Raw genomic sequence first — 26,378 nt, forward strand, 5'->3', positions numbered from 1 at the left:
GGGGACAATGGGCCGGTTCCTGGTGCGTCACGGGGGAGTTCCTTAAAGGGGAAGTGAGCGAGGCTACGGGGCGGGTGCGGGGTGCGGTGGTCCGCGGGGGAGTTTCCCCCGCGCTTTAAAATAATGCCCGCGGCGCCCGCGCGACCATGCAATGGCGAGCGCTCGTCCTGGGGCTGGTGCTCCTCCGGCTTGGCCTCCATGGAGTGCTGTGGCTCGTCTTTGGGCTGGGGCCCAGCATGGGCTTCTACCAGCGTTTTCCGCTCAGCTTCGGCTTCCAGCGCCTGAGGGCCCCCGACGGCCCCGAGTCTCCTGCCTTGGGGCCCGCCGGCCGGCGCGGGCCACCCGGGGGGCCGTCGGGGCCGTCGTGGCTGCAGCCGCCCGTCCCTGGGGCGGCGGCGGCGGGACGGCGGCGGGCTCCGCGGCGGCGGGAGCCGGGAGTGTGCGGGCCGGCCCACTGGGGCTACGTGCTGGGCGGCCGGGGCCGCGGCCGGGACGAGTACGAGAAGCGCTACAGCGGCGCCTTCCCGCCGCAGCTGCGCGCCCAGATGCGCGACCTGGCGCGGGGCATGTTCGTCTTCGGCTACGACAACTACATGGCGCACGCCTTTCCCCAGGACGAGCTCAACCCCATCCACTGCCGCGGCCGAGGGCCTGACCGCGGGGACCCGTGAGTAGTAGGCGCTGGCCCGACGCCCGGGCCGCGCGCCCCGCGCGCTTCCTTCCGTCTTCCCGGCCAGGGTGCAGCCTTCTGACCTCCGGGTCCCCCAAGGGATGCCAAGGCATTTGGGGGCCTGGAGCCACACCCTCCCGCTCAGTGCTTTGACCCGACACTCCTCCCGGGGGATCCCGCTGGACTTGGGCGGGGGGTGTGGATGGGCCGGTGGCTGTCCTCTTTCTTGATTCTCTCGGGATTTCTGAGTTACAGGACAGCTGTCCAACGCAGTCTCTTTTACAGATGGGGAAACTGAGGCTCAGAGACCGGAAGGGACGGTAGCAGTACCAAGGGTTAGCTTCGGAGGCTTTAGATTCTCATCTCCAGCAACCTCTTCTCCAGATGAACATGTATATGATCAAAATGAAATCCCTTGTAAACGCAGCTTTCAAAACAAGCCTTCATCTCCCTTCCACCCATCCCCATATAAAATTCAGGAGTTGGTTCCAGGAAAGGACTTCTCCAAAGCCAGCCAGTGATCGGGAGGCAGAGCAGGGCTACAACCTTTCTCCTTCATTTACAGGGGCTGCTTCTTAGGCTGAGGGAACTTACAGGAAAGGGGGGCGGGGGGAGAGAGAGACAGACAGAGGCTATCTAGCTCAGATTTGGGGGGTCTTGATACTCAGGGTTTGATTCTTTGGCCACTGCATTGCTTGTCACCTTTATCTGTTCCATAAATTCCTCCACTGGTGGTTGGACTGTCCAGTAAGGTCAGCCAGTCCTCCCCTCCCACCAGCCTTTGGAGGTCAAGCTTCCAGGGTCACCCCTGTTGACATCAGAGTCCAAGAGGACAGCATACCCAGCTGAGGACCTTCCAGCTGGAGGGAATGGGTGTGCTTTGCCATGGATCCTGTTAGACCAGCTGGTGACTACCTTCCTCTGGGCAGTGGGAGTGGAGGAGTTGGGCTGCCCCTTGCCTTGACCCCACGTTTTGTGGGTGCCTTTGGACTTTTAGGGGGATGTATCTTCCTTCACCTGATAAAAGGTAGAGTCCAGTCCTGAAATTCTGAAAAGGAAGCCCATATTCTAGAGGGGCTTGAAGATTTTAAAAAATGGTTTGGTTATCTACAAAGTCATATCTTAGATGACAATTTGAGGAGAATCAGTTTTAGTGAAGCGAGGGGCACAGTCCAAGCTATTTCAAAGGACTGGGCCTTTTAAAGATTGTAGGAAACTGATGAGTTATTTTTCTTGTGTCACTTTATCGGGCTTTATGCATATAAATACTTTCTCAAGTTTTTGGTTTTTTTTTTTTTGAGAAAAATTTTTATTAATTTTTGATAAAAATTACTGGGGCCTTTCCAGATATTAGGAAATTAATGAGTTGTTAGTCCTTAACTGTACCAGACTTTATACCTATGTATTTTCTTTGGATCTCATTTTTTGTTCCTTGTTATTGGAGGAAAAAAAAAAAGATTAAAATTTGAAAAAATAAAAAAGCCTAAAACCCCGCCAGACAGTTATTTTTAATTATTTCCTGCCAGCTCCCACCCATATGCCTACACATATTTTACATAGTTGAAACCAAAGTGTGTGTACATATTTTGGATCTTACTTGTATTTTCCCCCTAATGCTCATGGTATTACAAGGCGGGAGAGGATACTTTGAGTAAGTGCCCTTATTCTCTCTCCCAGACTTTTTCCTCAGATTCCCTTTTATGGTGTGGACCTAAAGAAAACAGTTTAATGAGGACTTGTGATAACGCTTTCAATTGGGAATATCATGGTCAGGAGAGTGAGTTGATGACATTTTGATGCTTTTCTTCATGAACGGTAGAAACCCTTTGGAGAGCTGGAGCCCCTCTCCAGCAAGGTGACGTGGCAGTTGATTAACTTGCTGGTCCCTGTGGTAGTTCCGGGTGGCATAGGCTTTTGTTTGAGGATGAAGTGTGCTGAGGAGTGTCTTGGTTTGATTGTACAGTGGCAGCGCGGGTAAACTGAGGTCAGCTTGCTTTGAGACAGCTGAATGGCTGTTGGAAAGATGGGAGTTTGAACTACTGAGGGGTGGCATTTGGGAGGGGTTGTGCCCCAGAGGTTAATAAACCTTTCAGTTGATAAACCTTTGATGTCTTTGAGGAGGTGAAAGAACTCTGGGGTTATGGTGACCCTGAGTAGACCCTCACACTGACTGCTTCCAAAAGAGTGGAAAGGTTAATTTTTTTACTCCCCTTTAGCTTAACTCCTTTCAGACCAGTATTTTCAAGGAAAAGTTTAGAACCAGAGCTTTGTCATTCTGGCTCTGAAACAATAGGCTATGTTTACATCCCCAAGATAGATCACCTGCAGTCAAAACTTCTCAGATTTTATTTATTTAGTTTTTTAATATCTTTATTTTGGGGGGGGGATTTTATTTACTTAAGGGAGAGCAAGAGTGAGTGAGAGAGCACAGAAGGAGAAGGAGCTGAGCAGGGTGCCTGACGTGGGCTCCATCTCATGACCCCGAGATCGTGACCTGAGCTGAAGGCAGACGCGTAACCGACTGAGCCACCCAAGTGCCCCCACATTTTTCAGATTTAAAAAAATCAAATGTATTCTAATGATAGTTGTCAAGTTTATTCTAATGATATATTTAAAATACAGAGTGACATAACCATTAGAATATTATGTAGGAAGTACAGAAACAAACCATGGGTGTTCCACCTGTGTCTCTTTTCTTTTTAGTCACATGTGCTGGAGGCTTGTCTTGCCTGTCTTCTTTGACTGTAGTTAGGGTGAGGAGTTACCGTGATGTAAACGAAACCTGAACACCTTAAAATAGCAAATCTTTTGGCCCAGCTGTAGATTACTGTGCAAAGTCAGTTACTCTCATATCCCCAGTTTGGGTTGGAGGGTCCAAATTCAAAAGTTTCCTCAAATAAATTTGGATATTCTATTTTTTGTAATCTTGTGAATGTTAACAGTACTTCAGGCCCTGGACACATGATCCTTCTTTGCTTCCTCCCCAGCCTTATTGCTGTTCAAGTAAAAAAGCAAATCTGTGAACAACTTCAACTGATACTGGCCCCCAAACCGACCCGTTCCTAGGCACCCCAGCATAAGATGGCTTCCTCTGCATTCTTCCTTCTTTCTAAACTCCTGTCCCACTTCAGAGTCAGACCTAAGTTGTTTTCTATGATGCCATTGAACTTTTGAAGACGATTTTTCTCACTTTACTTGGTTCTCCTTTCAGTTCCTTTCTTTGATTCTTTGGGCTGCTGTTCCACATTTCAACATCACTTGAGAACTGAGTGCTCTTATGTATTCACCTTCCTTTCCCTTTGTTGTGTCTCTCCAGATTATCAGTCCCTCGACACAGAGACCGTTTCTTGTATTCCCTCTGGTAGGGAATACACCAGGTAGATTTCTGAACAGCTGGTACAGGTTAAGTATACATGGGAGACTGTTTTTTTTTAACCATATGTTTGATTTTCTTAGTTACATAAGCAAAAATTGCCCATCAAAGGTTGTAGTTTCTTCCAGCTCTGTTTTGGAGTGATACGAACCTTACAAATTCACACTGGGGCGAATGTCATGAGCAGTCACACATGGTAAAATTAAGTGGAGAGTTTAATTCTGGGTCATCGTAGTTCTGCCAGCTGGTGATGTGGAAAGATGTGTACTTGTGGCCCTAGCCTTAAACTGAAAGATTGAGTTCTTAGCTTGAGGCACTTGCAGATAAGTCAGGCTGGGCATCAATCAGGAGTATCTACAGAGAACCAGGCCACAGTCATACGCCCGCATTGTGGACTGGCATAAATGGAATCACAGCATAATGGTGCTGTTAGGCCAAGAGGGTTTTATGGAATCTACTTTTCCCTTCACACCCCTCTTTTTTTTCTTTCTATTTTGGTACATTTTGAAAGACTGTATAGCAATTACTTGGTATAAAATAATTAAAAGTGCTTTAATGCACATCTTAGATTTTTCAGGGGATTTGTCTTGAGTGGAGAGAAGGACCCCACCCACTTATTCCAAAATTTTTTTTTTTTTTTTTAACCATAGCATTGCTTGTAACTGTTCATTGTGAGTGACTGCTTGGGCACTGTATTGAGAGGTATTGTAAAATTGGGTCGTTTTTAGTTATAGCCTACAGGAAAAGTACTATAAATGATGTGAAGGAGTACAGTGGTCAAAAGTCATACTACCGGGGCACCTGGGTGGCTCAGTGGGTTGAAGCCTCTGCCTTCAGCTCAGGTCATGATCCCACGGTCCTGGGATGGAGCCCCGCATTGGGTTCTCTTCTGAGCAGGGAGCCTGCTTCCTCCTCTCTTTCTCTGCCTGCCTCTCTGCCTACTTGTGATCTCTGCCAAATAAATAAATAACTAATCTTAAAAAAAAAAAAAGTCGTACTACCTTCCATGGGCCTGTGCAGATGGAGAGGGTGACCTTGGCCCAGACGAGGGTACAGCTCAGGAGAGGGCAGTTGGGGTCTTTTACACAGGGTCCAGCTTGGATGCTAAGTGGCAAGAGAGCCATTTTCTAATGAGGTGGGTCGTGGGAACCCACTCCTTGTTTCTGAGCCGCAGAGCAAAGCAGTTAAATATTTAAACCCAACAGAATATTCTAGAGTTGGCAGAATCGAGCAGGAGGAGCTCCCTGTCTACTCTGACCTTCTCCAACTTTTGGCATTTCCTGTATCCTTTCCGACTGGCACTGCCCTTGAAGTGCTTATTTTAACCCCCAGCTCTCCTCTTCAGAGGACCTTTTGTAATTATATAACTTCATTTAGGAAGAATCTACACATAGAAGAAGCCGGTGCAGTTTTCAGCCGTGCAGTGTGCTGGCCTGATGGCTTGTGAGGGGCGAGATAATCCTGGTTCCCATATAGCCCCTTCTGTATAGCTTGTTTCAAACAATGTATCTACCTTAGCTCTGAGTTCTTTGTCCTAGATTCAGTGGGGTAACACAGCACACAACAAAGCAACAGGAAGACTCATGTAAGATCAGCTGTGACGTGTGGCCTTCGGTTCACTGGGCCCAGGCACATGGGAGGGTGCACTTTCAGAGAGCGGAGCAGGCCATCCAGAACAGGCGGAGGGAGACCAGACCCCATTCGAGTGACTCAAGGACTAGCTGGGACTGTGCTGGGAGGTGCCATAATTTCAGCAAATCTGCTGTTGAAGATAGAGCTAGGGCTTTTCGTTTTGGTCTTCAATAAAAGTAAACAGGTGTCCTATTTCTCTCCTTAACTTCCGTCTTTTCAGGCTTTTGCCGTTTCCTCCCCAGCCTTGTGGGAATGAGACAGTGGAATAATTGAAGTCCCGGGGATTTGTCAAGCTGCATGATTTCTCCATCCCCACCCTTCCCTGACCTATTTCTCGCCCTCTCATTGTTTTTTAGCATTATGAGGAGCTGTCCGAGTGACTGGGGAGCTTTACCCTCACTGCAGGCCTGAAGTTGGTGGCTTAAGATTGCTTCAGAAAGGGGAATCGGTGTGGACTGTGGGGGCAGGAGGTGTGGGCAGCAATGTGCGTGTAGCTCCAGCACAGAGAAGTCCTGTCTTGGCTCAGCTCCTCAGAGTTGGTGGAGATGATGGGGATTCTTGGATTGAGATGTGAATGAGAAAATGAGATCAAGAGGTTAATCTACTCCCCCAGCCAAAGCACAGGGAAGTGGTAATCAGGCCATCACAGAAGGTATTTGGTTCTTTTTGTGTGGAACCTGCTGGAGGAGCTGGTTTCTGTATTAAAGTGTCGGGGTGGGGTGGTGCATCTAGGTGGCTCAGTCGGGTAAGTGTCTGCCTTTGGCTCGGGTCATGATCTCAGGGTCCTGAGATCAAGTCCTGCCTAGTGGGGAGCCTGCTTCCCCTCTCGCCCTACCCCCTGCTCGTGCACGCTCTCTCAAACAAATAAGTAAGTAAAATCTTAAAAAATAAAATAAAGGGTCATGGGCAGGTCACATGACAGGGTTTTTCTTTTTTCATTCCTAATAATTTTGAAATAAGATCTCTTTGAAACTGGCCAGGGAGGTGACTTGTGATAAAACGGTATGTCAGGGAGGGCACATGACTCTGGTTCACCATCTCCCGACTTCCTGTTGCACGTTCTTCCCACAATAGCATCATCAGTGTGTGTCTGTTGCTGTGTGAATTGAGCCTGCTTGCAGATGCTCTAGAAATGGTCACTCAGGAGATAGAAGGACTACTGCCATATTCACTCACCTATAATTGTCCCTGAATCAATAAGAGTCCAACAGTTTTAGTTTCTGATGGGTGTTTAATTTTATTGTCCCTTTTCTCATTTGAAATAAAGCACCTATCTTTAATTGTATTTCTTTTTCAGTTCAAATCTGAACATCAATGATGTCCTAGGGAATTACTCATTGACTCTTGTGGATGCACTGGATACACTTGCAGTAAGTCTTTAGCCTTATTTTTTTCTCATTAATTAAGATATTTTGGAGTAGATTATCTCTAGTTCCCAACAGGGATGGGAATTCCAGGAAACCTGGTACTCAAAATGTATTCGTAACTTTAATAGCCATTGTTTATTTTAATGACCTTAATGGTGAGGGTGAGAAAGGCATTCAAGGTTAAAGGAGTGGAGATGTGATTCCCCTAAAAAAAGTGGAGAAGAAAGTATGATTTTTTGGGGGGGAGCCTATTTTTCTCCTAGTTTTCCACTATTTTATTCCATAAAGGAATCAGTAGAGCATCCCATTCAGGTTGACAGCTACTGTAGGTAAGATCTGAGAAGTAAAAGACAAGCTCCGGGTCAATGGACCCCTGGAATAGCATCTGACTAGTGCTCCCCAAGAGTGTGTCCTGAGCCCTGGTCCCAGCCCCCACACAAGGCCTTCTCTAGAGACACTCCTTTCTGCATGCCACTCTGTGTTTTGTCCACACTGGGGCTGCCAACTCGGGTGCTGCCTTTCCCCCGAGCGTCCCATGGTTTCCCTTGTGAAACCACGAGGCTGGGGAGCTGGAGACCTCAGGTCAGCTATGAAGGACCGAGTGTGGCATGGTACTTACCATCATTCTGTGCGTGCCCTGTGCAGCATCTGCCCCTTGCACTGTGCTTCCAAGGGACAGTATTTCAGCATAGCCTGTTAAATCCTCCTTCGTGAGGGTGACTGCACAACTTCTTTGCTCCGCTTCATTGTCCAGCACGCCTTTACCATGAGAGAATTGTTCCTGTAGTTGAGCCCGAATCCTGTATTTAATAACGTACTCTTGTCTGTTTTAACTTCCCTGAGAAGAGTTTAGAGCTGTCAGGGGTTGCAAGTGGGTAGTGCTAGCTAAGTCAGTTTTACAGCTGCCCCGGAGTTTGCTGGTGGAAGACTCATGAGGCCTTGGAAAGAGCTTGAGCGACCGACCTCCCTGTGCGCTCTTGGCCCAGGTCTGCGGGGCCTCTGGGCTTTCATCTGGCCAGTCTGTGGTTGCACAGTGTTTTAGTGGCCCGGTTGCTCTTTCTGTAGTTCTTGCTGCCCCACTTCAGTCATTTGTCATTGACGACCACAATGTGCCCGGACAAGTCTGCTCAGCCTCATTAGAGTTAACTTGTTGAAGATCCTGGAGGCTGACTCAGCCTTATACGTGTTGCTTAAACAGTCTTCCGGAACTCATATACATTATGAAGGAGCACCTCTCATCCCTGACCTCTCTTTTTGGCCCTCATTATGTCTTTTTATCCCTCCACCATGCTCATTAAGTACAGAGACCTCATCTCTATTAGTCCCTGCACTCTCCACCTAGTGGTGTCTGATGTATAGTAGGAGTGCAAATATGTGTTCAGAAAATGAATTTCTACGAATTCAGCCTTCCCAACACCATTTCCAAGGGTTTATCCCCTAAAAGAAGAATTCTATTCCCAAATGAACCTTGAGAAGTTCTGTGTGCCTCTCCCATTATTGGAGAGCTACAATGTACACCAGCATTTTAAAGGCTCTGAGAAGTCCTGCAATAAAGAAACCGATTTAACTCTTTTGTTCAGTCCAGGTTTTCTTAAGCCTGAGCGAATGATTTCACAGCCTGCTTGTTCTGTCTGTAGCTGTGTGACTACAGTGGGAAATTAGAATATGTAATTGAAAGTTGCTGGCTTCCTTGACCATCCTCCAGTTGATCTGAGATCATATCAGCCTCTGCAGCTGCTAACAGATATTGTTGCTGGTGAGCATCTGTAAGGAAACAAAGCCATTTTTGTGGTTTTCATTGTAGAATATCCGGTCTTCAGCGTGCTAGCACTTCAGGCTTATTTTTCAGGTGTGACCTCAGTTGAGGTTTTCTTGTTCTCTTGCTAACATTTTAAACAGGCTCTAAGAGATGTGCTGTGGAAACATTCAGAAGATAGCAGTCCCTTGACCATTGGCGGCAACGTGTAGCACTATTGCGTAATCTTTTAAAAAGAAAGAACTAAAGGCCAGGAAAGAAACGTCTGTAGTTGCTCTGCATATTTATGGCAAAATAACAATGAAGAGAGGGATGAAATTATGGGCCAGACAAAGAAATACTAAGAAATAAGGCACACTTGAAAGAAATAGTGTCTGTTTGAAATTATTTGCTTTTCCTTTGTGTGTATCATTATGATGTCCTTAAAGTCCCCGGATTGTCCTAAATTTTTGAACAGAATGAAAGCATTCTGGTTCAGTTAATCTGTAAAATTTTGTTCCCAATTTGCACTTCATATTGGAGAGAGCGGCTTAGTATGAGATCATATTCATGTACCCAAAATAGGAATCGTAATTTTAGATCAGTCTTTAAAAAGGACACGAGCTGATTATTTGTATGTTTTATTTGTTTTGAATGCCACTGGTTTTATGCTGTGCTTCAAGAGATAATGCTACTATTTCTCAAAGTGTTTAGACATCTGGATAACCAGCAACAAGTGGTTTTCCAGATGTTTTGGTCTCCTGGGAGCCAAGCACCCAAGCTGTCGATTTATTTGAGGAGCATTGGGGAAGTTATATTTTTGTTTCTTCGGTTTTTGGATTTATTTTTACCCTCTTCAAGAGTTTTAGGAACTCCAGAGCCTTGGATCCTAAATCAGATCAGACTGAAGTTTGAGGGAGAGTCTAGTGGGAAGGTGAGGGATACTAATGATTCATGAGGAATATTTCACAGTTTGACTATTTGGAGATAGGAGTCTTGAGTTGCAGGAAATGGGCTTGCCATCTGTCCTAGAATATATTCTAAGAGATAACTGTGCTTTTCTAACTTTTGTGTTTCTGCTCCTCCCAAGGGTGGAAAAACCGTGTACAGACATTTAGATAAGTGGTCCCTCAGTGTTATTTCAAGCTGTTGTAATGGTTTGTGTTCCTCTTTTTGAAGATAATGGGAAATTCATCTGAGTTCCAGAAAGCAGTCAAGTTAGTGATCGACACAGTTTCATTTGACAAAGATTCCACCGTCCAAGTCTTTGAGGCCACAATCAGGTAAAATAGTACATGAAATGCGGGGCACCTGGGTGGCTCAGTGGGTTAAAGCCTCTGCCTTCGGCTCGGGTCATGATCCCGGGATCCTGAGATTGAGCCCTGCATCGGGCTCTCGGCTCAGCGGGGAGCCTGCTTCCTCCTCTCTCTCTGCCTGCCTCTCTGCCTACTTGCGATCTCTGTCTGTCAAATAAAAAAAAATCTTAAAAAAAAATAGTACATGAAATGGATTGAAGGCTTCTTTTGTGTGTGTGAGCAGCAAAATTCCTGTGAGATTTTCCCAGCTGAGAGAGCCAGGTAGAGAGTCCGTGGGGGACCTTAGGGGTGCTGTGTCCATTTTTCCTCTCCCTTTTGGGCTTTATTAACAGTGGAACAATGGACATTTCAAAGTAATTACATTGGGGACTGAAAAAAAAAGACTCAAGCTTTAATGAGGTGGGAGACGGGTGTCCTTTTAAGGCAGATTTTCACTGTCACTTGGTGTCTGGTCTCATTTCCTTCCTGTGTCCTAGGAAAACCCCTCCACATTTCTGAAGGAAATGAAAGTTTCCCATCTTACCTACCACCCACAGAGGACCACTGCTTACCATTTGGGTGTATTTCCCCCTCGTGTGTCACTCTCTCTTCTCTCCCCCCACCCCCGCCATCTTCTCTGCCTGCCGCCCCTCTCCCCACCAGCCCCCACCGAGGTACTGGGCATATGTTCCATACTCAGTTTTGTATCTTGCCTTTCTGGGTTGATATATTGTGACTGTTTCACTATTCACGCTTTTTGAAAACTGTGTTATTGTGCATCACTCCAGATGTATCATTTATTTGAAATTAAAGTTATGAAAACATTTTGTACTGACAGACATCACAGTCAGCTTGTGGTCATTGGAGTGGTTCATGATTCCTGGCTCTGTAGGGACGGGGCTCTAGAGCTGGTGGCCTTCTGCCTCTGAGCAGGTCTTTTCCTCCTCCTCGCTTTCTCCTCTTCCACACCTTGCCTCCTCACCAGAGAGTGGAGAATTTCTCAGCTGTTTGGCAACCTGAACTAGGGAAGCTGCTTAGTATTTGTTGTCTTTCCCTTTCCTGTTTCCGATATGGTGAAGTGTTTTCCCCGTGTGAGAGAAACCGAGAGTCATTTATTAATACTGAAAGGTAATGCTTATTCTGAGAATGGTTAGTACCCCCCCATCCGATGAGATGATTGAGACTGCTGGCCATTGGTTATTACTTTAAGTGAGATTATTCTTGGTGGCCTCAGGTGAAGGGTTCTCTTTCCCCCCCTTCAGTAATGTGGTTACTCAAGAATTGGTCATTTATCAGGGCTGGAAGGAACTTCAAGAAGCCATTGAGTTCAGTCCCTCTGATTCCAGGAGCTGTGAGTTCAAGGGATTTGAGGCTGCTGCTTTCAGTGTGAACTGGATTGTATACGCGTTGACAAGCAGCATGATTGTATTGTTTTTGTGTTCTTGTCATCCTGTCTTTTAGGGTCCTAGGAAGCCTCCTTTCTGCCCACAGAATAATAACTGACTCCAAGCAGCCCTTTGGTGACATGACAATTAAGGATTATGATAACGAATTACTGCACATGGCCCATGACCTGGCTGTGCGCCTCCTGCCGGCCTTTGAGAACACCAAGACAGGGATCCCCTATCCTCGGGTAGGTAGACTAGTTGGACATCTCAGCATCTTCCTGAACTAAAATTCTTTTTTGATTAATTTATTTGGGGGGAGGGGAGAAGTGATGTAAAAGAGGAAAGCTGTGTCCTTGAGAGAGTTTGTCCATAAATGTGATGCGTATGTTTTTTTAATTCATTCAGCATTTATCAAGCACCTACTGAGTGCCAAGCATAAGGCTAACATACTTGATTCCTCCCTTTAAGGAACTTACATTCCTGTGCTCAGTATTCTGAAGTTCTTCCGCATGTGCCATTGATATCCTCTGCTACCAAATAGGATGCTGAATTTGTCTTATTTCTGACTCGAGTACCTTCCCCCGAAGACCCTCCTATGTGTACTGTTGGATCCTGGTGAATGTTCTTGGGAGTGCTTACATGGATCTTTCAAATAAAAGCCTGCCCAACCCAGCCAGTGAGCTGCTGATTTAAATGCAAGATCTGGAATGCAATTATCTTTGTGGCTCCGGATTTGCTGAGCTCAGAACTCCCTTGGGAATTGAGTCAGCCTTTTAGGTAACCAGCAGAGAGTTGCCAGCCCACAGAGCCTCAGTGATGAAACTGGCTGTCACCTTCTTCCTGTCTCCCTTGTCTACCAGTCTGTGATTTGTTTATGTTCACTGAGCAGAATTGAGTTCCTAGTAGCTCACTTAAAATTGATAAGGGAATTCCACAGCCGGCCTTTGTTTCTGATGTCAAAGCCTGGTGCTGGAATGAAGTGGGTTAGTGCATGGTATTGTAACCATTCCCCTAAGACTTGCTCTTATTAAAAGAAGGCTGTGGTGTTCTGATTGTCTTGTGTCTTTGAAGCTTAACCTCCCATATCTGTCTCAGGTGTGACATGGAAGGCGGTGAGCTGAGTCACGCTGCAGTAAGTTTGGTTCAGTAACTGAGTCTAGTGGCTGTGACTTGGCCTTCTAGCCCTGAGGGTTCCTCACAAGTCTTGCCCCAAATCCTTTGTCTCTTCCTGTCCCCAGGTGAATCTAAAGACAGGCGTTCCTCCTGACAGCAATAATGAGACGTGTACAGCGGGCGCTGGTTCCCTTCTGGTGGAATTTGGGATTCTGAGCCGACTCCTGGGGGATTCTACATTTGAGTGGGTGGCCAGACGTGCTGTGAAAGCCCTTTGGAACCTGCGGAGCAATGATACGGGATTATTAGGTGTGGTGGCACCTTCTGAGGCCATTGGGACTGGGTACATCTGGCGCCCTTTCCTTTCCTCTTCCCTGGGGCTTTCCCCGCTCTCCATTCCTTCTGTCTGTGCCACTGAACCTGGCAGTGGACACCTCAGAGAGAATGGCCCTTCGTGTCCGCCATGTCCAGTTTCTTTGTAGGACTTTCTGCTTAGAGTGAGGCTGTAATGTTTGATGGGAAAGAATAATGTTTTTGCTGTTTGAGGGATCCCTTCTGATTTGAATCCCTGGGCATGTTCCACTTGAAAATAATTGTTAATGGAAATGCTATAAAAAGAATTGCCTCTGAGGCAGATTATATTGTTTCAATATAAGGCTCTAAATATAGGCATTTGGAGTTACTGGTAGAGTGGCTTTTTCCTTTAAAAAAGTCTAGGTGGGGCGCCTGGGTGGCTCAGTGGGTTAAGCCGCTGCCTTCGGCTCAGGTCATGATCTCAGGGTCCTGGGATCGAGTCCCGCATCGGGCTCTCTGCTCAGCGGAGAGCCTGCTTCCCTTCCTCTCTCTCTGCCTGCCTCTCTTGTGATTTCTCTCTGTCAAATAAATAAAAAATCTAAAAAAAAAAAAAGTCTAGGCATGTGGTAGTAGGTTGAAAGGCCAGATTAAACCTATACTAGGTGGGATTTTTTTTTTCCTCTTGAGAATGTTTGGTCAGGATATTATTAAAAATTATTATGCAACATTTCAAATCTGCAGAAGTAGGGAGAAAGTATAATGAATAATGAGTCCCTGTGTACTCATCATCCATCTTTAATAAGTACTAGGTTTTTGCTCACTCAAGATACTATTTTAAATTGTCTTACACCGAGAAAAATTAAAAAAATTTTTTTTTTAATTTTATTCAGTTGAGAGAGAGAGCAAGAGCATGAGCAAGGGGGAGAGGCAAGGGGAGAGGGAGAAGCAGACTCCCTGTTGAGCAGGGAGCCCGATGTGGGGCTCCATCCCAGGACCCCAGGATCATGACCTGAGCCAAAGGCAGATGCTTAACCAACTGAGCCACCCAGGTGCCCCAGAAAACTTTTTTGTTGTTGAAAAGTACCTTGATTAGTTGTCCTAGAGTATCATTGCTTTTTTTTTTAAAGATTTTATTATTTTATTTATTTGACAGAGAGAGAGAGAGATCACAAGTAGGCAGAGGGGCAGGCAGAGAGAGAGGAGGAAGTAGGCTCCCTGCGGAGCAGAGAGCCCGATGCGGGACTTGATCCCAGGACCCTGAGATCATGACCCGAGCCGAAGACCGCGGCTTAATCCACTGAGCCACCCAGGCGCCCCGTATCATTGCTTTTTAAAAGTAATTTTTTTTTTTTTTAAGTAACCTCTGTGCCCAGCCTGTGGCTTGAACTCGCAACCCTGAGCTCAAGAGTTGCACACTCTACCGACCGAGCCAGCCAGGCGTCCATAATGTGATTTTTGGTTATTTCTGAAGTTATTAAATGTATGTACATATTTGTTGTGTTGAGCAGCAATGGTAGAAATAAACAAGTTGCCCAAATTGCCACTCCACCACCAAATGGTTTGCCAGTATCGCCATAAATTGTTACCTTTTAAATTTCCCGTTGGCCCTTTCGGTCTGCATGTGCAATGTTTATATACCTTCAACTTACAAATAAGCATTTTTATTCTGCTTTACATTAGGCAGTTCAGGTTTTTCAAGTTGTTACCTTGTTTTCATAGCTACCATCTTTAAAATCTACATAGAGTCCTTTAATTAACTCTTCTAGTGTTGGATACTTGGATTGTTTCTCTCCCCCTCCCCCATCTTGCAGATAATATAAATCATACAGTTCATAATTCTTGATGAATGACACAATACTTTTTCTTAAAAAACACTTTTTTCATTAAGGATAAGTTGCCAGGAATGGCATTACAAAGTCAAAGGTTTGAACACTCCTTTGGCATTTGAAATGCACTGTTAAACTGGAAAGGCAAAATGACAAATTTACTTTTCTCTTGCCTCAAGTGTTTTCCCCAGTTTTGTTCCCAGTCTTTAAACACCGTGTATTGAGAAAGATTTCCTGGCTGTCTGCTGCTGATGGGACTGATAAAAATGTGAGGGCCAGATGTTCATTCCTTCTTTTCTGCCAAGGCCCAGGGTGTGGGTCGAATGGTGGAACCAGACTTGAGGGCACCCTGGAGGAGGAGCTGTCCCCAGACACCTGGGGCCCCACGGGCTTTGTTTGTTTTTGCAGGCAACGTGGTGAACATTCAGACGGGCCGCTGGGTTGGAAAGCAGAGCGGCTTGGGCGCTGGCCTGGACTCCTTCTATGAATACCTCTTGAAATCTTACATTCTCTTTGGAGAAAAGGAAGACCTCGAGATGTTTAATGCTGCGTACAGGAGTATTCAGAGCTACTTAAGAAGAGGGTGTGTCTCCTCTCTTGCCCCGTAAAACAAGTAGCGTGTGTTCTCAGCCTGAATCCACAGCGTCTTGTGGTGTCTGCTCTCATCTTCCCACTTCCTAGTTCTAGGGCAGATAATTGGGAGTGAAGAGCTGTATTAGCCTTCTGCTGTGGCATAGCAAATTACCCCAGCACTTAATGGCGTAAGACAACAAACCCTATCTCCCACAGTTTCTGAGGGTCAGGAAACCAGGAGCCGCTGAACGGACCTAGGGTCTCACAAGGGTGTCACCAGGCTATTGGCAGGGTCTACAGCCATGTCCAGGCTCGGCTGGGGCCAGAGGACCCACTTCTCGGCTCACTCCTGTGGTGGTAATTTTTTTTTTTTTAAGTAACCTCTGTGCCCAGCCTGTGGCTTGAACTTGCAACCCTGAGCTCAAGAGTTGCACACTCTACCGACCGAGTACTTGCCATGTGGATGTCTTTGTAGGCAGGTCATGGCAGCCGGCTTCCCCCAGAGTGACTGATACAAGAGGGATAGAAAGAGAGGCCAAAAGTGTGCTTTCGTGACCTAAGCGTGGATTGACAAACCAACACTTCTGCCCAGGCCTGCAGGTCCCACACACGGGTTGTGGTACGCTGTGGGAGTGGGCTGTACGGTCATGCCCTCTGTGACTACCCCGAGTCCAGGATCTCTGGCGGCCATGGGGGAGACCGGCTGCCATGAGGAGTGACATGTGCCTGTGTTTCACTGTGGCTTTAATGGCAGGTAGAGCTGTAATACAGAACCATTACTGAGTTTATTTTGGTTCTTTTACTTGCCAAAGAATTGTTTGGATTGGTCTTTATACCTAACGAGAGAAGGACAATTACCACATCCCCCCCAACCCCACTGTTTAAAAGAGCATAATTTGCTACTACCCAGTTGTATAATCAGGAGGGCAGGAGAGAAGTGCCATTGAAAGCTACAGTGGCTTCTAACCCCGATGTCCCCTCACTTCCTTAGGTCTTTCTTTGTATGCTTTTGTATATTGAATATCTAATGCAGGTAGCTACCGAGTTTCTGCTTGTTGGGATTTTCTTGGACCCATTTCTAGGTTAGCTGTTGTAGGAACCCCTTTTGTGAGTGCTGTGTTTCAGTAAGAGGCTGTTTGGCCAGGGTTCAGTCATTTTTGCTTTTTATTTATTTATTTATTTATTTTTAAGATTTATTTATTTATTTGACAGAGAGAGTGAGAGAGCTCAGCACGGGGAGCGGCAGAGTGAGAGGGAGAAGCTGAGCAAGGAGCGCAGTGCGGGGCTGGATCCCTGGACCCTGGGATCATGACCTGAGCCAAAGGCAGACCCTTAACTGACTGAGCCATCCAGGCACCCCCGTTTTTGCTTTTTAAAGTTCCAACCTATAATCCCCAAGCATCTTGATGGATTCCTTCAGGCCCCTGGTGTAGAACCTTATTAGAGAAGAGACTCTTTTTTTTTTTCTTTTTTTAAATATGTAGAAGTAAGCAGGATTTTCCACTCAGGCCAAATCCAGCAAAGACTCTGCTAGATACCCATTATGTGGCAGTATTCGTAAGCCGGAGTGTCCAAGTGCTTTCGGCAAAACACAGTGAAATCCCTGATCAGTTACAACGGCTAAGTTCAGAACTTCTGTTCTCTTTTACCTTATGCGAGAGTCTGGTGTCCACAGGGAGAGCAGTTTTTCTTCAAAGGTTAAAAAGAATGAGTCAGGAGAAAATGTTCATGTTGATGCCACTGAGGTTAAAGCAGCCGGGGCTGCAGGAGGAGTAGGGCTGGAGGGCTGTCCGTGATCTTCCTCCTCACCTCTGCCCGCTCTGCTTGGCCCATTAGTCGGGAAGCCTGTAATGAAGGAGAAGGAGACCCGCCACTGTATGTCAACGTGAACATGTTCAGCGGGCAGCTGATGAACACTTGGATCGACTCTCTGCAGGCCTTCTTCCCCGGACTGCAGGTACTCAGCACCCGTGTTTGCCGAGAGAATGCAGTCATTGCCAAGGGTTTCTGTGGTTCTCTTCTCTGTTATGACACGAGAGCATTCCCTGGCTCGTCCGGATTTGGGAGGATAGCCGCGCAGTTTGTCTTGATTATTGTTTGTGAGAGCAGTCCTCCCGATCTTGAACAGAGCCAGACTAAGTAAGTGCAAAACCAAGGCTGAAAGTAACCGTACGTGATTTTTGGATCATCTGTCTCTTATTGCTTATTCTTTGCTCCCAAGTACAGTTAACCTCTTGTCCTATGCAGTTTGCACTAGTTTGGCATGGATGGTCCGTTAGGGAGGGCATCCTTTTTTCTGGGTTGCTACTTTCGGGTTGGTTTTGTCTCCAGCCAGGTCGGATAAGAACCGGGGGACAGAGGGAGAGCCCAGGGCCTTTGTGTCACATGTTGCCACTTGAGAAAAGCGTCTTCTCCTTAGGTTCTGATAGGAGATGTGGAAGATGCCATCTGCCTCCATGCCTTTTACTACGCCATCTGGAAACGCTACGGGGCCCTCCCTGAGAGGTACAACTGGCAGCTCCAGGCCCCCGACGTGCTCTTCTACCCGCTGAGACCCGAGTTAGTGGAGTCTACGTATCTTCTCTACCAGGTACTGGATTCTGTGTTCAAATGCCAGCAGCAGCTATAGCGGTTGGTGTTTAGCAGACACTGGCTGATGGGTATAGAACTGTGGGGTTTCCTAGTGACTCCGATATGGGGGCCGGCTGGTTGGTACTGAGTGTGATTCCATTCTGCCTGGACCATAGGCCTTTCTCTCACATCCTTAAACATGAAAGAAGACTTAGTACTCCATGTTTTCTAGATTTATTTGGCCAAAGAACTCTTTTTGAGATACGGCTCTCTCCTCATGCCCTGTGGAACCCTGATCTGTGTAATCATTATTCAGACCAAAGGAATTCCTTTTCTGGGTAAAGGAAATCATCTGGGATTCATCTGAATGTCTGTTTTTATTTAACGCCTTATAAAAAAAACGTATAGTGTTCAGTTTTGCATGGAATATAATGCCAGAGGGATTGCTGCTTTAGCTGTGAAGCCTCCCCCGCAGTCGAAGGCAGATATTTATACCTCTGGGTGTGCCATCCATTCACATGGAGAGCCTACACCCATTCACAGATACAGCAGCTTTGTGCAAAGCCGGCCTTCAGTGCGCCTCGGTGGACCTGAGACAGACGCCTGCAGGGGGCAGGCCCGCACAAGAAGATGCTTATTGTTAGGCGTCCTCATAGTAGGCTTAGTATTATGGTTTTGATTTAGTAAAGAAAAAATTAACACTGAATCGTGCCATTTGCTTCTAGATGAAAAAGGGAGAAATCCCATGAAATGGGTCCTCGGCCTCATGTGTAAAGAGAGACCTCCTGAGTTTTAGATAACCTCTCGGAAGAGGGCACAGATAACCTCCGAGTTTGCTTCTTCGAGCTGGGTGGATAGCCCGGCTCCGCGCTCCGGGGTCGCCATGGCTGGTGCTGCCTGAGCCCTCCTCTTAAGTCTGTTGCCTTTGCATTTGTACCTCTTCATTTCTGTCACTTCTTCTTTCCTATTTTCAGCTTCTTCCTCCCACTGACTATTCTCTTAGAAGTGGGAGAACCCTTGGGCTTCCCATCTCCGCCTTTGGATGCCACGCCCTGTGCTCTCTGTCCACACAGCCCGCTACCCTCAGACGCAGGAGCTGGCATTTGCTGCTGCAGGCGGGCGCTAGGCGGGAATTCAGGATGACCCCCAGCTTTTAAACTGTCGGTGGGGTTCCGGTCTCGTCTTCTCAGAGAACTGGTGTCCTAGTGAAGCCATGCAAGAGCGTGTGACAGCTGAGTAAGCAGCCCTAAGGACCGAGTTCGTAGGACAGTCGGAGAGCAAAGTGTGGGGCCCTCCTGTTTGAAAATCTTCCTGTTCCTCTTTGCTTTTCCTCAAAAGGCTGTCAGTGGAATGGGGGCCAAGTCCTGCATCCTTGGGTCTGCATCTTGAGTTTCTAGAGAGTTCTGAGGCAAGAGAGAAACGAGAATTGTTCTCACGTGGTACCATCAATGAGGCATTATTTCATTTTGGATCATGGCGGGAATCAGGAGAGCCAGAGCGCGGTGTTGTTCTACCCCGGAGCGGATTGTCTCAGCCCTGGTCACGGTTAAACGGGTGGTACAGGTACTTTGACAGGAACCAGTGGAACACCGTTGTTCTTTACCATTTGTGACCCTTCAAGGTAACGTGAGCTGGGCGTTGTGCCTGCCTTTGGCCAGTGACTCACCTTGGGAGAGTCCTGCAGTCACCGTGATGTTTGTTGATGGCATGTTTTCCAGGCCCTTGCTGGATCACATTCTCTCATGTTCTCTCTAGGCAACCAAGAATCCCTTCTACCTCCATGTAGGAATGGATATTCTGCAGAGTCTGGAAAAGTACACAAAAGTCAAGTTAGTTTTCTAAGTTCCTTCCTTTTTCTGTTGGCCACTTTTGATTTATTTTCAGTTGTTCCGGGGAAAGACACTGTTCTGCACTTTATAGAACAGATCATTAATGTTAATTCTGTAGGGAAATTGGTTACTTTTTGTGTAGCAGGACTGGTCCGTTATAGTGGGAATTGCTTTTTTTTTTTTCCCCCACTTTTTTTTTCTCTAAGGTTCCAGCAGACTGTGTATGTCCTTTTTAAGTAACTTATTTTTCCTAGTTGTACAAATAATACATGTACTAGAAAGTTTAGGGAGTACAGAAGAAGTATGGAGGTAGAGTATTATCATTGTAATCTCCATGTGTAGAGAACCACAATCAATAGTCAACATTTAAGTTTATACACTTATGATCATCTTCATATATTTTTATATATAATATGTGTTTATACATATATATTTCAATTTTGTGACTTTTTTTCGCCTAGCAGTATATCTTTTTTCTTATAAAATAGTATTTTAGGTTAGCCAATTTAAGTCAGTTCTACAGATATTAGGACAGAAAATTTCAGTTAGTTCTGAATTTGTTGCCAGTCATTTTCTTTGTGTCATATTAAGTACTTGGCAAATATCCTCCACCAGCGCCCCCTTCTTTCCCCCATAACTAACCTGTTGATGAAGCAGCCAAACCACTTTTTCATAAATTTGCAAATAGTCTAGGCTGAAAAAGGATAGCTCTTAAACCTAACCTAATTTGTTTTTCATATAGCATTTGATAATTTGGTGATTATTCTATTGATAGACTATTTCCACATTTTAAATTAGTAAGCAGATAGGGAGGAGCAGAGACAGGACTAACTGGAAACTTGTTTTATAGGTGTGGTTATGCAACGTTGCATCACGTCATAGACAAATCCAAAGAGGACCGGATGGAGAGCTTCTTTCTCAGTGAGACCTGTAAATACTTGTATCTGGTATGTGTGTTCGAAGGTTAACCCAAGAAACGTTTATTGGTGCCTCGGAGCGTGCATTCATTCGGTCTTCCATCTAGCATATATTCACCGGGCACGACTCTGTGCTGGACATGTGCTGGCCCAGGGACACAGTGCTCTCAAAACAAGAGTGTAGTGCTGTTGTCTGCCGTGGTTTCTAACGTTGTTGGGGAGGCATTGACAGGTAAACAAAGGAACTTCGGATTACAACTGGTATGAAGTCCTGGTCATGGTTCCTAGAGGAGCCGTGCACATGAGTTGTGGTGGTCGGGGAAGGTGTCTCTGAGGAAGAGAGCAGTGTTTTCAACTCCTGCATCTTCTGATGCTTGGGAGTTGGGCTCAGACCCCCGCCCATTGGGCTCTCAGGTGTGTGGAGAGAGACAGGAGTCATGGGCGCTGGAGGAAACCTTGAAGGGATCATTTGTCAGCATTTGTTCTTCCCCTTCTGGGAGCTGCTGTCTACATGGAGATTTCAGGTGACTTGCCTGGGTTTTCGGGGTGACTCTAGGGCATAGTTGAGTTTCCAGTCCCAGTCTCAACTCCTGCAGTGCTCTTTCCGCTCCCTGCTCTGCAGCGTGCACACACGGTCTCTGTGGCCTGTGCACGCAGCTGCTCTCCCACCCTCTCTGCGGCTGTACTCGGCACGGCTGTGTACAACAGGATGCTTCCTCAAGGTGCAGAGGGGCAGGGCTTCCTGCTGGGAAAGCAGTGTGGAGGCTGAGACTCAAAGGGAGTAGAGCAGTAGTGACAGGCTGTTTTTGAGGTCCCCAGTTCCCAGGTCCAGGGGCCAGCTGCATCAGAATCACCTTGTTAAAATTACAGCCCTCTTGAACCAGATCTTCAGAAATGGGCTCAAGAATCTAATTCTGGCAAGTGGCTTGTGCTTCTGTAAAGCCAGGGTTTGGAATCACCAGTGTAAAGCGGTGTGACTTTTCACAGGAAACTGCAGGGGAGGCATGCCCACGGGAAGGTGGCTGGCCTGCCGTCACATCCCTGTGGGGGTCTAGGCCTCCCTCGCAGTGCTTTGGCGGTGGGGAGGGGTGTGCATGCAGGCTGGTCGCTGCAGGCTGTTAGGAGTCCTGCATGCATCCCGTTCAGCAGCCCTTGGTGCCTGGGATGTTTGCAGCGCGAATTCTAGAGCAAATGAAGAAGACCTTCTAGGCAGTTCTAGAGGAAAGAACATAGGGTCTGGGGCCAAAAAACGTAGGCCCACCACATTCTTCCCCCGTTAGCTGTGGAAACACAGACAAGTTGTGCCGAGTCTCAGTTTTCCTATCTGTACAGTACTTCAGGTGACTGAGGTTTCTTCCATCACTGAGATTTCTGTTCTAAATGTTCACTCATTTAACATTTACTAGACACCTGCCTTCTCCCCCCACTGACCTGTCCTATATTTAGTTAGGTGTTCTTTCTGGATGCTCCTGCCACATTCCTCCTGTTGAAAGAAAGCACTGCCCTCTGTCCTTGGAGCCTGGCCTGTGTCCTGACAGGAATCAGTGGGATGGTGGCACAGGGGTATGCTCTGTGCCAGGCCCTGGGATGTGAAGAAGGATGAAGTATCTGCTTCCTCCCTTCCAGCGTTTCCTAGTGTGGGGCCTACGTGTGTGAAGTGGGGTAGTTCTAGAACTCTAGCGGCAGAACTCTCAGGGGAGCACATGGGGGTCCTCCAGAGAGCTTTCGTAGACTGTGCAAGTTTGGGTCTCAGCCCGGGGATTTCTGAATCTGTAGGTCTGAGCAGGGTGAGATGGGATCGGGGAAACTCAGGCATTTGGATTTAAACAAAACCGGTGGTTCTGGTTTGCAGCCAGAGTTGGGAATCACCTTTTCACCCATTTGTCACTCAAAAGCTTGAGGACCCAGCAAATTCTACTCCCTGAGTAGTCTGGGATATACTCGACCGAGTTTGTTCCAAATTTGCTAGACTTACCAGTTGTATCTTTTTTATTTTCTTTTTTTTTCTCTTTAATTTTATTTCCTTTCCTTTTATGTTCTTTTTTTTTCTTTCCCCCTCCTAGCTGTTTGATGAGGAGAATCCAGTGCACAAGTCTGGAACCAAATACATGTTTACAACTGAGGGACACATTGTATCTGTGGATAAACATCTTCGGGAATCACCCTGGAAGGAATTCTTTTCTGAAGAGGGAGGGCAGGACCAAGAAGGGAAGTCTGTGCACAGGCCTAAGTCACCCGAGTTAAAAGTCATCAACTCCAGCTCCAATGTAAGTTGCTTTTTCCGGGGGGTGGGGGGTGAGGGGGGGTGGGGGGGGTTGGCATGTGGAAGAGGAGAAAAATAATACAAACTTTTCATCCAGAGTCCCTGCCAGAAAATCAGTGGCACACTTAGACTGCATCACTGGAGAAGAGTTTCACAAAAGACCATTGACGTGGATATCGTCAGGGTGTGGGGACCCACGGGAGCAGCGCCACTGTCCATCCTCACTGCAGCAGCTCGTGGTCACAGGAACATGGGTGGGCAGAGGCATGCAGGAGTGGGGGTTCCTGGCAGAAGCCTTGTTCTAAACTGGCTCCAGTGGGCTTGCAAGAAGGGAGCCAGCAGGGTAAAGACTTAACCATCCTTCTGCTCTCTCCTTTGCGGGCGCTTCTCATTGGCGATGCTTCCCAGAAGTCAGGGGCCACAGAGACCTTTTGGTATAATCTATTAAGTTGACCCCTGGGGCCAGAGAAGGATGGGGAAGGGCAGAGAGTGGATCTGGACGGACAGATGGAAGAGATCCAGCCAAATCACCCACCAGCGGGAGAGGGAGCAAGAGCAGTCGTCAGTCATTGCGATTTTTAATGAAATGCTCTTGGCAGTGCCGAAGAACTCCGTTTCATTTAAAGCAGGGTTTCCCTGAGCATGCCTCAGCCATCCTGATAATCCCCGATAATCTGGGAAAGATCTGGAAACAAGTCCTGGAGTTTCTGGTAGGAGTCCTAGGTAGTAGTATTGGTTTGAGTCAGACAGGATGGTTTGGAAGTGAGGATGGGGAAGGAGACCCTGTGTCAATTGAAATATCAAACCGGGTTATCCCACATGCATGGGATGGCGCCTCTCTGCTCAGAAAAAGCCTCTTTTGTCAAGATTCCTACCACCTCCTTCCAAACTGCCTTGGTTAGGGGACACCCCTTGGTCCCGGGCTGTGCTTCAGTACTTGGCCTTCAGTGTCCCATTGACAGTCTTTACCGTCAAGTCTGTGAACTACGTTGACAGACCAGGGCAGAATTCGGTCCCCCAAATTTCCATAAGGCCGTGCAGTGTAGACTAGGTGAACACAGCCTAACTGAGGAGGAAAGGGAAGGAAGAGAGGGGGAAAGAAAGAGTAATAACAGTTGCGTATAACGCCTTCTATAGCCCAGGCCCCTTTTCTAACTGGTCATGTGCGTCTGTGTCTCACATAGGCCCCGGGAGGGTAGGTGCCTTTGGTCTCATTTTACATGTGGAGAAAGGGAGGCACAGAGAGCCTCTGGTCATATGTTGGAGCCAGGAGCCGGACTGCAAGGAGACTCTCCTCTTAGACCTGATCCTGTGCCTGGCTCTGGTGATGTGGGTCCATCCGAGGGGTCTCGTGGGGAGACCGGCTCCTCCCTGGGTGTTTGGCAGTAAGGTGCTGCCTGAAGAGCTGCCTAAACACAGAGGAGGGCGGAGCTGATCTGCCCTGGAGAGCACCAGGGCTTCGTTGCAGAGGTTGCTTTTCAGAAGATCTGTGAGGGATGGGGGGAGCTTCCAGGAAGGGCTGTTCAGGCAGCAGGACCAGACCTCCAAGTGCATGGCTGGGCAGCGTTTGGGATGAGCTGAAGGACCTGTCGGACTTGCTCTCAGGAGGAGGAGGAACAGGGCCTAGTGAGTTCAGTAGTGGGGGCGAGCAGTGGGAACGTGTTTCTTTGGGGGCGAGCGTGTCATGAGTGTATGTGGAAACTGTTGGCAGATAAACACTTTTGGCTCTCAAACTTGCATCTCCTTTGAGTGGAGGAAAGGGGCTTTTCCTTAAAACAAGAAAGCTCTGTCAAAGCATTTAGGTTTTAGCTGTAGATGGGAAGAACTCTAAACTCAGGAAAAACCACAGTACGGTTGACGCTTGAGCAATGCAGATCTGATCTGCATGTAGGTGTTTTTTGATAATACATTGGAGTCCTGTAAATGCATTTTCTCTTCCTTATGATTTTCTTAATAACACTATTCTCTCTAGCTGACTCTATGTAAGAATATATTGTCTAATACATGCAGCATACAAAATTCAAGTTAACCGACTGTTGATGTTCTTGGTACGACTTCCAGTCAGTAGTTCTGAGGGAGTCACAAGTTGTATGTGGGTTTTCAACTGCACCAACCCCTCCATTGTTCAAAGTCCAGCTATATTTTCATTCTTTTTTTTTTTTTTTTAAGATTTTTCTTTATTTATTTGAGTGAGAGAGAGAGAGAGAGAGAGAGGCACAAGTGGGGGAAGGGCAGAGGCAGAGGGAGAAGCAGGCTCCCTGTTGAGCAGGGAGCCCGATGTGGGGCTTGATCCCAGACTCTGGGAATCACTACCTGGGCCGAAGGCAGATGCTTAACTGACTGAACCACCCAGGTGCCCCAGCCAGCTGTATTTTCAAAGAGCTCAGGTGTTTCTGAAATTCTGGGTAGACTAAGATAAGGACCCAAGGGATGAGTTTTTCGTCCTGGTCACTCTCCCCTTGGGTGAATATCTTTTAGTCTCCCTGGGTCTCCATTTCTTCACCTGAAGTGAAGGTATTGAATGACGTCAATGGTCCTCAGCTGGGGGTGGTTTGTCACGACTAGGGGAGTGGGGGTGAGGGGGCACCTAGCGGGAGAGGCCAGGGCTGCTGCTGAGCCTCCTGCAGTGCCCAGGTGGAGAAACCAGTTTATTCTCTTAGCAAGTAACACTTGGATTTTTAACTCAGAGTACATTTTCCCCCTTGGCTTTTTTTCTTTCTAGTGCAATCGTGTTCCTGATGAGAGGAGATACTTGCTGCCCTTAAAGAGCATCTACATGCGGCAGATCGACCAAATGGTTGGCTTGATATGATCTACTCTCCTCTGTGGCCTCATCTGAAACTGGATGGAAACAGCCGAAACCACGCTGTGCAGAGATCCATTCTGAATCGGAAGAGGGTGGAAGTCGGGCCGTCTGTGATGGTGTAGGGATTTCTGTCCAACTCCTCACACACGTCTAGCAGATTCTTGCATACATTAGTGTTTCTCGTCTGTTCAATAAAATGTCCTATTTTTCTTAAGGGTGAAATTTGAAGTAAGAAGGTGCGTAGAAGTTGGCCTCCTAGGACATGCTGATTTTATGAGCACAGTGTGGATGGGGCATCTTTGGATGGACTTTCATGGCTTCCCACTTTGGAATCCAACAAGTGTGTTCCTGTCTCCAGCACTTGCTGTGACTGCAGAATTGCTACCTCTCTGTTAGAGGACTGTGAACGAAATTTCCGTGCAAAGGGCCTGAGGTTCATCCCTATTTATTGCATTTTGTTATCTTTCTCTCTCATCAGATGATTGGTTCTCCTTCCACCCATGATTTTGGATCACAGTGGGGGAAATCATACTGTTTTTGCACCCCACGTAATTGTCACAGTGTTACAAGTTAATTGCTTATGAATAACTTTTATCTGACTTTCAAAAGGCAATCTTTTAAGTTGTCACACAGCTAGATCTTTTGGATGGTATATTACATTTAATTTGAACTTACCTGAGGAACTCCCACAGTGCCAGAACCAGGTGCCTTTTAGGGAGAGAAAAA

At 47.0% G+C, this 26,378-nt stretch overlaps 1 protein-coding gene across 2 annotated transcripts; it reads left to right on the forward strand.

The window, feature by feature from the left end:
• On the forward strand, positions 1-26,378 carry EDEM1 (ER degradation enhancing alpha-mannosidase like protein 1). Of its 2 annotated transcripts, XM_045990329.1 has the most exons (12): positions 3-667; positions 6,973-7,045; positions 9,957-10,060; positions 11,534-11,705; positions 12,699-12,882; positions 15,102-15,276; positions 17,103-17,223; positions 17,686-17,856; positions 19,593-19,666; positions 20,517-20,613; positions 22,647-22,850; positions 25,569-26,378. In XM_045990329.1, the coding sequence occupies exons 1-12, from the start codon at positions 147-149 to the stop codon at positions 25,656-25,658; spliced, it is 1,986 nt and encodes a 661-aa protein (XP_045846285.1). In that variant the 5' UTR covers positions 3-146; the 3' UTR covers positions 25,659-26,378. The 2 variants fall into 2 exon arrangements, with proteins under 2 accessions (XP_045846286.1, XP_045846285.1); XM_045990330.1 differs by lacking the exons at positions 19,593-19,666; positions 25,569-26,378 and having other exon boundaries at positions 1-667; positions 22,647-22,784.

This window comes from Meles meles, chromosome 20 (genome assembly GCF_922984935.1).
Source record: "Meles meles chromosome 20, mMelMel3.1 paternal haplotype, whole genome shotgun sequence".
Taxonomy (NCBI): domain Eukaryota; kingdom Metazoa; phylum Chordata; class Mammalia; order Carnivora; family Mustelidae; genus Meles; species Meles meles.